General features: G+C 40.3%; 1 protein-coding gene across 1 annotated transcript in view; it reads right to left on the bottom strand.

The window, feature by feature from the left end:
- The window catches only part of LOC148473157 (uncharacterized), a 64,002-nt gene extending 56,343 nt beyond the window's left edge, over positions 1-7,659 (bottom strand). The window contains exons 1-3 of the mRNA XM_088459976.1: positions 7,587-7,659; positions 7,390-7,458; positions 7,192-7,311 (exon numbers count right to left, since the gene is read on the bottom strand). Coding sequence (XP_088316102.1) covers positions 7,192-7,311; positions 7,390-7,458; positions 7,587-7,659 — 262 coding nt within the window. The remainder of the gene's footprint in view (positions 1-7,191; positions 7,312-7,389; positions 7,459-7,586) is intronic.
- Positions 7,660-14,872: the final 7,213 nt, after the last annotated feature.

The following is a 14,872-nucleotide window of genomic DNA, read 5'->3' as shown; positions in this document are numbered from 1 at the left end:
AATGGGGGAAATTTCCACGGTAATCGGGGGTCTCCGTGCAGGGTTCGGGGCTCAATGACGAGATTCTTCATGAATCACATAATTTGGCCCTGCCCCTATCCTGCTTCTCTTACCCGGGCTTCTCCCGGGAAGAGAAAAAAAAAAGTAGGCACGTATGATGTAACAGTATGTGACATGATACTAACAGTGTGACATATCAGTAACAGTGTGTGACATAGCAGTAGCAGTGTGTGACATAATACTAACAGTGTGACATAGCAGTAACAGTGTGTAACATAGCAGTAATTGTGTGACTTAGCAGTAACAGTGTGTGACATAATACTAACAGTGTGACATAGCAGTAACAGTGTGTGACATAGCAGTAATTGTGTGACATAATACTAATAGTGTGACATATCAGTAGCAGTGTGTGTGTGACATAATACTAGTAGTGTGACATATCAGTAACAGTGTGTGTGTGACATAATACTAATAGTGTGACATATCAGTAACAGTGTGTGTGTGACATAATACTAACAATGTGACATAGCAGTAACAGTGTGTGTGTGACATAATACTAACAGTGTGACATAGCAGTAACAGTGTGTAACATAATACTAACAGTGTGACAAAGCAGTAACAGTGTGTGACAGCAGTAAGTTTGTGACATAATTCTAACAGTGTGACATAGCAGTAACAGTGTGTGACATAATACTAACAGTGTGACATAGCAGTAACAGTGTGTGACAGCAGTAATTGTGTGACATAATACTAATAGTGTGACATAGCAGTAATTGTGTGACATAATACTAATAGTGTGACATAGCAGTAACAGTGTGTGACATAGCAGTAATTGTGTGACATAATACTAATAGTGTGACATACTAGTAACAGTGTGTGACATAATACTAACAGTGTGACATAGCAGTAACAGTGTGTGACATAGCAGTAATTGTGTGACATAATACTAACAGTGTGACATAGCAGTAACAGTGTGTAACATAGCAGTAATTGTGTGACTTAGCAGTAACAGTGTGTAACATAATACTAACAGTGTGACAAAGCAGTAACAGTGTGACATAATACTAACAGTGTGACATAACAGTAACAGTGTGTGACATAGTACTAACAGTGTGACATAATACTAATTGTGTGACATAGCAGTAACAGTGTGTGACATAGCAGTAATTGTGTGACATAATACTAACAGTGTGACATAGCAGTAAATGTGTGTGACATAGCAGTAATTGTGTGACATAATACTAATAGTGTGACATACTAGTAACAGTATGTGACATAATACTAACAGTGTGACATAGCAGTAACAGTGTGTGACATAGCAGTAATTGTGTGACATAATACTAACAGTGTGACATAGCAGTAACAGTGTGAAACATAGCAGTAATTGTGTGACTTAGCAGTAACAGTGTGTGACATAATACTAACAGTGTGACATAGCAGTAACAGTGTGTAACATAATACTAACAGTGTGACAAAGCAGTAACAGTGTGACATAATACTAACAGTGTGACATAACAGTAACAGTGTGTGACATAATACTAACAGTGTGACATAATACTAATAGTGTGACATAGCAGTAACAGTGTGTGACATAATACTAACAGTGTGACATAGCAGTAACAGTGTGTGACAGCAGTAATTGTGTGACATAATACTAATAGTGTGACATAGCAGTAATTGTGTGACATAATACTAATAGTGTGACATAGCAGTAACAGTGTGTGACATAGCAGTAATTGTGTGACATAATACTAATAGTGTGACATAGTAGTAACAGTGTGTGACATAGCAGTAATTGTGTGACATAATACTAACAGTGTGACATAGCAGTAACTGTGTGACATAGCAGTAATTGTGTGACATAATACTAACAGTGTGACATAGCAGTAACAGTGTGTAACATAGCAGTAATTGTGTGGCTTAGCAGTAACAGTGTGTGACATAATACTAACAGTGTGACATAGCAGTAACAGTGTGTAACATAATACTAACAGTGTGACAAAGCAGTAACAGTGTGACATAATACTAACAGTGTGACATAACAGTAACAGTGTGTGACATAATACTAACAGTGTGACATAATTCTAACAGTGTGACATAGCAGTAAGTGTGTGACATAATACTAACAGTGTGACATAGCAGTAACAGTGTGTGACATAATACTAACAGTGTGACATAATACTAACAGTGTGACATAGCAGTAACAGTGTGTGACATAATACTAATAGTGTGACATAGCAGTAACAGTGTGTGACATAATACTAACAGTGTGACATAATACTAATAGTGTGACAGAGCAGTAATTGTGTGACATAATACTAATATTGTGACATAGCAGTAACAGTGTGTGACATAATACTAACAGTGTGACACAGCAGTAACAGTGTGTGACATAGCAGTAAGTGTGTGACATAATACTAACAGTGTGACATAGCAGTAACAGTGTGTGACATAGCAGTAAGTGTGTGACATAATACTAACAGTGTGACATAGCAGTAACAGTGTGTGACATTATACTAACAGTGTGACATAATACTAACAGTGTGACAGAGCAGTAATTGTGTGACATAATACTAATAGTGTGACATATCAGTAGCAGTGTGTGTGTGACATAATACTAGTAGTGTGACATATCAGTAACAGTGTGTGTGTGACATAATACTAATAGTGTGACATATCAGTAACAGTGTGTGTGTGACATAATACTAACAATGTGACATAGCAGTAACAGTGTGTGTGTGACATAATACTAACAGTGTGACATAGCAGTAACAGTGTGTAACATAATACTAACAGTGTGACAAAGCAGTAACAGTGTGTGACAGCAGTAAGTTTGTGACATAATTCTAACAGTGTGACATAGCAGTAACAGTGTGTGACATAATACTAACAGTGTGACATAGCAGTAACAGTGTGTGACAGCAGTAATTGTGTGACATAATACTAATAGTGTGACATAGCAGTAATTGTGTGACATAATACTAATAGTGTGACATAGCAGTAACAGTGTGTGACATAGCAGTAATTGTGTGACATAATACTAATAGTGTGACATACTAGTAACAGTGTGTGACATAATACTAACAGTGTGACATAGCAGTAACAGTGTGTGACATAGCAGTAATTGTGTGACATAATACTAACAGTGTGACATAGCAGTAACAGTGTGTAACATAGCAGTAATTGTGTGACTTAGCAGTAACAGTGTGTAACATAATACTAACAGTGTGACAAAGCAGTAACAGTGTGACATAATACTAACAGTGTGACATAACAGTAACAGTGTGTGACATAGTACTAACAGTGTGACATAATACTAATTGTGTGACATAGCAGTAACAGTGTGTGACATAGCAGTAATTGTGTGACATAATACTAACAGTGTGACATAGCAGTAAATGTGTGTGACATAGCAGTAATTGTGTGACATAATACTAATAGTGTGACATACTAGTAACAGTATGTGACATAATACTAACAGTGTGACATAGCAGTAACAGTGTGTGACATAGCAGTAATTGTGTGACATAATACTAACAGTGTGACATAGCAGTAACAGTGTGAAACATAGCAGTAATTGTGTGACTTAGCAGTAACAGTGTGTGACATAATACTAACAGTGTGACATAGCAGTAACAGTGTGTAACATAATACTAACAGTGTGACAAAGCAGTAACAGTGTGACATAATACTAACAGTGTGACATAACAGTAACAGTGTGTGACATAATACTAACAGTGTGACATAATACTAATAGTGTGACATAGCAGTAACAGTGTGTGACATAATACTAACAGTGTGACATAGCAGTAACAGTGTGTGACAGCAGTAATTGTGTGACATAATACTAATAGTGTGACATAGCAGTAATTGTGTGACATAATACTAATAGTGTGACATAGCAGTAACAGTGTGTGACATAGCAGTAATTGTGTGACATAATACTAATAGTGTGACATAGCAGTAACAGTGTGTGACATAATACTAACAGTGTGACATAGCAGTAACAGTGTGTGACAGCAGTAATTGTGTGACATAATACTAATAGTGTGACATAGCAGTAATTGTGTGACATAATACTAATAGTGTGACATAGCAGTAACAGTGTGTGACATAGCAGTAATTGTGTGACATAATACTAATAGTGTGACATAGCAGTAACAGTGTGTGACATAGCAGTAATTGTGTGACATAATACTAACAGTGTGACATAGCAGTAACAGTGTGTGACATAGCAGTAATTGTGTGACATAATACTAACAGTGTGACATAGCAGTAACAGTGTGTAACATAGCAGTAATTGTGTGGCTTAGCAGTAACAGTGTGTGACATAATACTAACAGTGTGACATAGCAGTAACAGTGTGTAACATAATACTAACAGTGTGACAAAGCAGTAACAGTGTGACATAATACTAACAGTGTGACATAACAGTAACAGTGTGTGACATAATACTAACAGTGTGACATAATTCTAACAGTGTGACATAGCAGTAAGTGTGTGACATAATACTAACAGTGTGACATAGCAGTAACAGTGTGTGACATAATACTAACAGTGTGACATAATACTAACAGTGTGACATAGCAGTAACAGTGTGTGACATAATACTAATAGTGTGACATAGCAGTAACAGTGTGTGACATAATACTAACAGTGTGACATAATACTAATAGTGTGACAGAGCAGTAATTGTGTGACATAATACTAATATTGTGACATAGCAGTAACAGTGTGTGACATAATACTAACAGTGTGACACAGCAGTAACAGTGTGTGACATAGCAGTAAGTGTGTGACATAATACTAACAGTGTGACATAGCAGTAACAGTGTGTGACATAGCAGTAAGTGTGTGACATAATACTAACAGTGTGACATAGCAGTAACAGTGTGTGACATTATACTAACAGTGTGACATAATACTAACAGTGTGACAGAGCAGTAATTGTGTGACATAATACTAATAGTGTGACATAGCAGTAACAGTGTGTGACATAATACTAACAGTGTGACACAGCAGTAACAGTGTGTGACATAGCAGTAAGTGTGTGACATAATACTAACAGTGTGACATAGCAGTAACAGTGTGTGACATTATACTAACAGTGTGACATAATACTAACAGTGTGACAGAGCAGTAATTGTGTGACATAATACTAATAGTGTGACATAGCAGTAACAGTGTGTGACATAATACTAACAGTGTGACACAGCAGTAACAGTGTGTGACATAGCAGTAAGTGTGTGACATTATACTAACAGTGTGACATAGCAGTAACAGTGTGTGACATAGCAGTAAGTGTGTGACATAATACTAACAGTGTGACACAGCAGTAACAGTGTGTGACTGCAGTAAGTGTGTGACATACTACTAACAGTGTGACATAATCAGTGGCGTAACTTGGGTATTTGGAGCCCAGAGCAAATGTTAAAATGGAGCCCCCCTTCTCACCCCCCCACCCGTATGCACGCGCCAAAAAATGGGCGTGCTCACAGGGGGCGGGGTCACTTAACAATGGGGCGTGTCGACAGGACACATATACCTCTTTCTTGTCACTCTTAACATTCCTTTCCATATACACCTTAACCCCTGTAGTGCTCCTTCTGCAGTGCCCCCTGTAGTGGTCCCTCTTATGCAGGCCCACAGTAGTTCCCCTTGTACAGTGCCTCTAGTAGTGGTGGCTCTTATGCAGGCCCCCAGTAGTGCCCCTTGTACAGTACCCCCAGTAGTGGTCCCTCTTGTGCAGCTCCCCATTAGTTCCCCTTATACAGTGCCCCCAGTAGTGGTCCCCCTTATACAGGCCCCCAGTTGTGCCCTTATTCATTGCCCCCAGTAGTAATCCCCTTTATGCAGCCCCCCTGTAGTGGTCCCCACTATCCAGTGCCCCTTGTAGTGGTCCTCCCTATTTAGTGCCCCTAGTGCAGTGTCCCTTGTGCCTCCAGTAGTAAGCCCCTTATACAGTGCCCCCAGTAGTAGACCCCCCTTAAACAGTGCCTCCAGTAGCAGTCCCCCCCATGTAGTGCCCCCAGTTGCGGTCCCCCTATGCAGTGCCCTTTATATAGTGCCCCCAGTAGTAGTCCCCCCAATAATTGCCCCCAGTAGAGGTTGCCCCCAGTAGTAGTCCCCCCGATAATTGCCCGCAGTAGAGGTTGCCCCCAGTAGTAGTCCCCCCGATAATTGCCCCCAGTAGAGGTTGCCCCCAGTAGTAGTCCCCCTGATTATTGCCCCCAGTAGAGGTTGCCCCCAGTAGTAGTCCCCCCAATCATTGCCCCCAGTAGAGGTTGCCCCAGTAGTAGGCCCCCTGATTATTGCACCCAGTAGAGGTTGCCCCCAGTAACAGGCCCCCTGATAATTGCCCCCAGTAGAAGCCCCCCTGATAATTGCCCCAGTAAAGGTTGCCCCCAGTAGTAGTCCCCCCGATTATTGCTCCCAGTAGAGGTTGCCCCCAGTAGCAGTCCCCCCGATTATTGCCCCCAGTAGAGGTAACCCCCCAAATACATAGCAAAAAAATTAAATAAAAATAAAACTTACCTGCATCCACGCTCCTGCTCCCGCTGCAGCGACGTCCGCCCTCCCGGGTGCGCGCGCTCTGCATTATGGGAGAGACGTCATGACATATCTCCCATTACCCACTGCAGGAGCCAGAAGGGAGTCGGCTCTTGCAGTGGGCACTGCAGCATCCAATGAGAGTCTCTCTGACTCTCATTGGCTGCTGATTAACACACACATTGCTGCCGCTCGGTGCGATATGTGTGTTAGCACAGCCAGAGCCTGCCCGCCTGCCACCCTCCTCCTGGCGCTATTGGGCAAGCGCTCAGTGGGAGGGGCTCGGCTGTGCAGCACAGGACAGGCGCTGGGAAACCTAGCACGGGTCCTGTGTAAATGTGTAGCGCTGACCGCAATCACTGCGGTCGGCGCTACACTGCCTAACTAGTGTGTGACATAATACTAATAGTGTGACATAGCAGTAACAGTGTGTGACATAGCAGTAATAGTGTGTGACATAATACTAACAGTGTGACATAGCAGTAACAGTGTGTGACATAGCAGTAACCGTGTGACATAATACTAACAGTGTGACATAGCAGTAACAGTGTGTGACATAGCAGTAACAGTGTGACATAATACTAACAGTGTGACATAGCAGTAACAGTGTGTCATAGCAGTAACTTGTCATAACTGATTTACCTGTGCACACTTCCTGGTATGTTGGATTTGGAGTGTATCCTCCTGCGTATCCCACCTGTGTGGAGAAGATGCCCTTTTGTCTCCAAAATAACCGTTCTACGCCCCAGAAACAGCCCATACCTACAAAGCATCATTAAGGAACTCATTTAGTCCATAGTGTCCATGTAGCTATCTTATGCATGTTTGTTTAGTACTTACCAAACATTGCCAGTTCATATCCTGCTGGGAATGGCTCAAGTGTCAAGTTTCCGTTTACTGCATGCTTAGCTGTGAAGAGGAGTAATGGAAGATAAAATAGAGGCATATTGGAGAGATAAGTGCTGGGACAGTTAACTTAAAGGTGAACTTCATGCTGGGTGTGAAAGTTTGTGTCTCTGCTGTGAACCATGTCTTACCTGCTACCTGGAGAGCTTCAGCCCTCCCTGGAAGTGCCTCTTGGGCAGTGGGAAGTACAGTCTTACTTGGCATTGCTGTGTGATGTGACTGTAGAAGATTTGGACAGCACAGGGTTTTTATAGGGTATAATTACCAGGAGAGGACAGAGTTCAACAGGGTATTACTAATAAATAACCAGTGAGTTCTAGTTGTTAAAGATACACTAACATCTAAGATATGTGATATTATAAACAGCGCTTACAGATGTAGCAATATAAAATATTTAATATCAATAAAGCGAGCAATAAAAAAAGCAACGGGCTGCAACAACTACATAAAACAAGCTGTAGTTATAACTATGTACAGTATTATGCAGCAGTACGTGATTCAGAGACAGTAGAGTATAGATCACTGGAAGGTCAATGAGGCCAATTTGGGACAATTTATTATTTATTTTTGCTCACATTTATGTGAGTATAAGTTTTTTTGTGTACAACAGTGAATTGTGGAAACATTGAACATACGTTTTTTTGATTTGTTCATTTGTGGCATATTGTTTTGTCTTTGCTGATGCTAAAGAATGTGATCAGGAGATCTTTGACCCACAACACTACCACTACATGACTTATTGAGTTTTTCAGAATCCGATGCTGAGGGGATCCATCGTAAGGATGAGTTATTTAAACAGGCTGGAGCCCTCTCTACCGAATCATTATATAGGGATCTTGTCTGGTTAAAGTAAAAAGAAATCGACTTTAATTACAGCGCTAAATCATTAAGCGACTATTTTCACTCTAAAAAGATCCCTAGGGGATTCAGGGTTCGAAATTGCCCAACGATTGGTAGGTTTGATCCGCAGTTCTGTCGCAAATGGATCGCGATATAGAACAAGTGTTCATTTGATCTTATGTTATTGGTCATTGAGCAATTTATTACAAAGATCGAGATTCTTAAAAATAAAAATACAATTTCTAATTTTGAGAGCACACACTTATCTAATCTGGTCAAGACCATCGCGACCATCATCCTGCACGCTCGTATATGCTGTGGGTGGTGACCCACAGCTATACGAGCGTCCAGGAGGACGCTCCATTTTAATGGAGGTGGGCCCTGATTCAGAGCGAGTGCTCTGGTCAGAGCGTCCGGCTCTGAATCAGGGCCATAGTTGGCTCACTGGTAATAGGTCCGACGATATCAAACGTCCTTTTTTTCGCAGATGTAATCATCCCCGGACATCCATAGATACTGGTACGTCGGCTGAAAGCAATAGTAACACTAGTGATACGGAGGGACTTAATAGGAGATGCAGGGGCCCCACTATCCCTTTAGGGGTGACTATACGGAGGACTCCTTATTGTTAGGGACGCCAGTATAGAGGAGCCTTGACGATTGGCCTGGCGCTTATTCATATATTTGCAAATGTATGTAACTAATACCTCTGAATCTCTATTATCATGTAGGATTTAAGTATTTTTTGTTGATTTTGCTACAATGTGCTGGAGGGCAAATCCCTTTTTTTCTGTGTTCAGTGTAAACCCCGCCCTTTACAAGCACCTGTGCTATGTCATTAAGCTGATATTAGAAACCATCATATTTTTTCTTTGCATTTTACTGATGTTATTAGAATTAATTTAGACCAAATTTTTTTTTCTTTTTGATAATGAATTTTTCTTACAAACGAAAGGCTGTGCCATGGGCTCTTCTGTGGCACCAACTTATGCCAATATTTATATGCTTGATGTTGAGGACTGGATATTTTTTGAAAACTCTGATATTTGCAGTAAGGCCTTATTCTATAAGAGATGATAAAGGATCTATAGATGATTTATTCATTATTTATTGTGGTAGTAAGGAGGAATTGGAACAAGTTTTTTTGAAACTCAATTCCACTGTCCACAGTGCCGTTAAACTTACATTTAAGATGGATCAAAGTAAAATTGAGTTTTTGGATGTGCAGATTAGTTTGGAAAATTCCAGAATTAACACCACTAAATTAACTGATCGTAATACATATTTACATGCAACCAGTTGCTATCCTAAAAGTGTGAAATTTCGTATCCCCTATTCTCAGATGATTAGGGTTAGGCATATTAACAGTGACCTAATTAAGGCAGAGGAACAAATTGACAACTTGATTGATCATTTTGTTATCAGGGATTATGATTATAAATACTTAATTGGGCTTAAACATAAAGTTTTACAGTTTGTCCAGAAGGAATTACTGTGTAAAAAACAATCTAAAGAGGTTACCAGTAAATTTCCATGGGTGACCCAGTATAATGTGGCTTCTCCAGGTATTAATAAGGTTTCTAAAAAACGCTGGAATTTAGTACAGACAGGTAAAGATCTTATCAGGTTATAACCTGATGCCATGCTATTCTAGATCCAGTAATTTCTGTTACTTATTGGTCAAAAGTGATGTTTCAGGTTGTGGTAAAACACCTACAGTTTATAATTTTCTTGCCAGAAAACCTGGTTGCTATAAATGTACATGTGTCACCTGTAGGTATTTACTTACAGGCAATGTGTTCTTTAATCCACACATGTAAAAAATTTTACATCAGGTATCATCTGACGAGTGAGACTACATTTGTTGTGTACCAGATTTTATGCCCTTGTGGGTAAACGTATATTGGTAAATCATTCAGGAAATTTAAAGAGAGGATGGGTGGGCATCGTTCCTCGATACAGGCTGCTTTGTTGATTGGGAGCAGTGACCAGCTGATGGCTCGCCATTTTTTGGAGGCTGGCCACAATTTGGCGAGTCTTCATATAGGATGATTGATCACATCCCCCCACTAAAGAGAGGGGGTGATCGGAACAAGCTATTACTTAAACGAGAAGCGTTTTGGATACATTCTCTTGATGTAATTTCCCCTAGAGGGTTAAATGAGGTTCAACCATTGGCATGCTTTTTCTAAATAGGATTATTGATTAGGTCATTTGGACCTTACAGCCTGTGTATATATGGCCTTTTCTAATATAGATGTACAGTACCATTCAAACGTTTGGGGTCACTTAGAAATGTTCTTATTTTTTCTTGTTAATGTGGTAAATGACTATACTAGCTGCAAACATCTGGTTTTTAAAAGAATATCTACATAGGTGTATAGAGGCCCATTTCCAGCAACCATCACTCCAGTGTTCTAATGGTACATTGTGTTTGCTAAGTGCGTTAGAAGACTAAAGGATGATTAGAAAACCCTTGAAAACCCTTGTGCAATTATGTTAGCACAGCTGAAAATGGGTTTGCTCATTAGAGAAGCTATATAACTGGATTTCCTTTGAGCTAGTTGATTATCTGGAGCATCACATTTGTGGTTTTGATTATACTCTCCAAATGGCCAGAAAAAGAGACCTTTCATGTGAAACTTGACAGTCTATTCTTGTTCTTAGAAATGAAGGCTATTCCATGCGAGAAATTGCCAAGAAACTGAACATTTCCTACAACGGTGTGTACTACTCCCTTCAGAGAACAGCACAAACAGGCACTAACCAGAGTATAAAGAAAAGTGGGAGGCCCTAGTGCACAACTGTGCAAGAAGACAAGTACATTAGAGTCTCTAGTTTGAGAAATAGATGCCTCACAAGTCCTCAACTGGCAGCTTCATTAAATGGTACCCGCAAAACGTCAGTGTCAACGTCTACAGTGAAGAGGCGACTCTGGGATGCTAGCCTTCTAGGCAGAGTGGCAAAGAAAAAGCCATATCTAAGACTGGCCAATAAAAGGAAAAGATTAATATGGGCAAAAGAACACTAAACACTAGACATTGGACAGAGGAAGATTGGTAAAAAGTGTTATGGACAGACAAATCGAAGTTTGAGGTGTTTGGATCACACAGAAGAACATTTGTGAGATGCAGAATAGGTGAAAAGATGCTGGAAGAGTGCCTGACGACATCTGTTAAGCATGGTGGAGGTAATGTGATGGTCTGGGGCTGCTTTGGTGCTGGTAAAGTGGGAGATTTGTACAAGGGATTTTGAATAAGGAAGGCTATCACTCCATTTTGCAATGCCATGCCATACCCTGTGGACAGCGCTTGATTGGAGACAATTTCCACCTCCAACAGGACAATGACCCAAAGCACACCTCCAAATTATGTAAGAACTATTTAGGGAAGAAGCAGGTAGCTGGTATTCCTTCTGTAATGGAGAGGCCAGCGCAGTCACCAGATCTCAACCCCATTGAGCTATTGTGGGAGCAGTTTGACCGTATGGTACGCAAGTAGTGCCCATCAAGCCAATCCAACTTGTGGGAGGTGTTTCAGGAAGCGTGGGGTGAAATTTCTTCAGATTACCTCAACAAATTAACAGCTAGAATGCCAAAGGTCTGTAATGCTGTAATTGCTGCAAAAAGAGTATTCTTTGACGAAAGCAAAGTTTGAAGGACAGAATTATTATTTCAAATAAAAATCATTATTTCTAACCTTGCCAATGTCTTGACTATATGTTCTATTCATTTGATAAATAAAAGTCAGTTTTCATGTAAAACACGAAATTGTCTGGGTGACCCCAAACTTTTGAATGGTAGTGTACATGATTTGATAGCAGGTATATATGCACATTTGTACATGCTGATTATTTATTGCAGGCTTTCTTTGTATAGTGTCATTTGTATTTACATTGTAATTATGTATATATTCTCAAGTTTATCTTGGTTAAATGTAGCCATAACATGTTTCTATGTATCAATGTATACTGCCTTCCTGTTCCATGGTGATGGGTTTCACTCACGTGCATCGCGTTGATACGCGATGATGTCATTTTGGTGCGCCCGTTCGGGGCTCCGACGGGATTCTGTGACACATGCTGGGTTCAGAGATATAAGGTAAGAAATTGTTTTGTCTTTGTTATATTTCTTGAAGAAAATCAATACAGATTTTAGCGTTGAAATACACTTTGCGTATGTGCTAATATTTCTTTTACAAGCGCTGCGAGTGCCACACCTCTGGATTCACATATATATAATATATACAAGGTTTGAGACTGTCCGTCTCTTCCTATAAGAATCATATGTTACCGGGTGCCTGCATGTACCAACGCAATAGTCCATAGGTGGTGCAGCACTCCTGGGTTTCAATAAATACACATTAACATCACTTTATATGTATAAAACCGTGCTAAATAGTACAGCTTCTGGGATAGATGTAAAGAGATACAGTATATAAGAGAATTTACATCTATCCCAGAAGCTGTACTATTTAGCACGGTTTTATACATTTCTGCACTGCCACTCTATCAATATAAACTTAAAGCTTTACTATACTTTTCCTTCTTTGAGAATTAATTCATCACTTTTTTACAAAATCCTTCTTTTATTCACCTAATATTGTTTTATTCACTTGTATATTTAATTATTTATATAATAATTTATGTATTGTCCATATATATATATATATATATATATATATATATATATATATATATATGGAACACAGAGGCGGCACACGGAGATTATTTGCGCATCTATATATATATATATATATATATATACACTATATGGACAAGAATTTGGACGCCTGACCATTACCATTTTTAGTATATGTGCTGCCGAAGCAGGCATAAAGAAATAAATAAAAATAATCTATCTATTTACTTACACACGCACTATATGGACAAAAGTATTCAGACGCCTGACCAATACTCCAACAGGGACTGTAATGACATTGTATTCAAATATATATATACTTTAATATGGAGTTTGTCCCCCTTTTGCAGCTATAACAGCTTCCACTCTTCTTGGCAGGTTTTCCTCAATATTTTTGAATGTTGCTATGGGAATTTGTTCCCATTCATTCTGTAGAGCATTTATGCATTTATGAGGTCAGGTACTGATGTTGGACGAGAAGGCCTGGCTCGTAATATCTGTTGCAGTTCATCCCAAAGGTGCTCGATGGGGTTGAGGTCAGGGCTCTGTGTGGGCCAGTCAAGTTCTTTCATACCAAACTCATGAAACCATGTCTTTATAGTCCTTGCTTTATGCACTGGGGCACAGTCATGTTGGAATAGAAAAGGGTCTTCCCCAAACTGTTGTCACAGTTGCCACAAAGTCAGAAGCATAGAATTGTCCAAAATGTCTTGTTATACTGAAGCATTAAGATTGCCCTTCACTGGAGATAAGCTGCTTAGCCCAAACCCTGAAAAACAGCCCCATACCATTATTCCTCCTCCACCAAACCTCACAGTTTGCCCACAGTTGGCACAATGCAGTCAGGCAGGTAACATTAAACTGACATCTGCCAAACCCAGACTCTTCCACAGAACACGTTTCCACTGCTCCACAGTTCAGTGTTAGTGTGCTTTACACCACTCCATCCAGCGCTTGGAATTGTATGATAACCTTCTCTTAGGATAGCCCCAGGTGTGGTGTGATGCAGAGGGTTCCTTACCGGTCTGGTTTATCTCTTGGTTCTTGTCAGTAGTCGGGCGTTATTGCAGGCAACAAAAGTGTTTTACCAAAGGAATTAATACACAATGCAAAAAATGGATTGTCAATTAACAATCTAAGTATCACGTTTTCACGATAATTGATAAATTTCGGTCATTAAAGATACAATTCTAAACATACGCTTTGAACAAACAAATGACGCTCGATCCATAAAATTTTATTAAACCGTAACTCAGGAACCACGGAGCAGACTTTATCCTCCATCATGCTGTTGATAAAGGGGTTAATACATATTTGCCAACAACAATGCTACAAGATAAATTAGCAATAAAAGAAAAACAACCACTCCTCGTTTTGTTTGTGCACAATATAATAGCCAAGGGTTACCACCTTCTGTGTGTGTCCTGGCAAATTTCAGAGGTTACAGCTTTCACGGACTAACTGAGCTCCTCCTCCCTGCAGTGATGTGAGGGATTCCTCGTGTGCGCCTGCTGCCGTGCAGGTGTGGCGTGACACTTACCTCCCGGCTCCCAGCCTCTCACCTTCAGGCTACTGAGGACGCTCCCATCGACGGTCCTGGAACACAGGTCAGACGTGGACAGTAACGGTTGGGGTTCCCACTCCTGGCCCTGGAAGAAGATAACGTGCTGAGGCGGGGTGCCCTCCACTGGTATCAGTGGATGGTCATCATTGGCACTTTAGGTCTCAGACTGGCTACACCTACGTGCCAAGCACAAGGGTGCACCCCGAATGAAAACGCCCGAAAGGGAAGGGGGGAAGGGGATCACACACAACACAAAACAGCACACAAAACACAGTTCACGCTCACCGAATATACTCTTGTCTCCTTGCTGGATGAGTGGCCCTGATCTCTGCATCGGCAAGTGAACACAACAGCACAAGCCACACCCAAAACCC

Source organism: Taudactylus pleione, unplaced genomic scaffold, assembly GCF_031769625.1.
Source record: "Taudactylus pleione unplaced genomic scaffold, aTauple2 ptg000959l, whole genome shotgun sequence".
In the NCBI taxonomy this organism is placed as follows: domain Eukaryota; kingdom Metazoa; phylum Chordata; class Amphibia; order Anura; family Myobatrachidae; genus Taudactylus; species Taudactylus pleione.
Note: the sequence above shows the minus strand (reverse complement) of the source record. Positions and strands in the feature narration are given on the sequence as shown.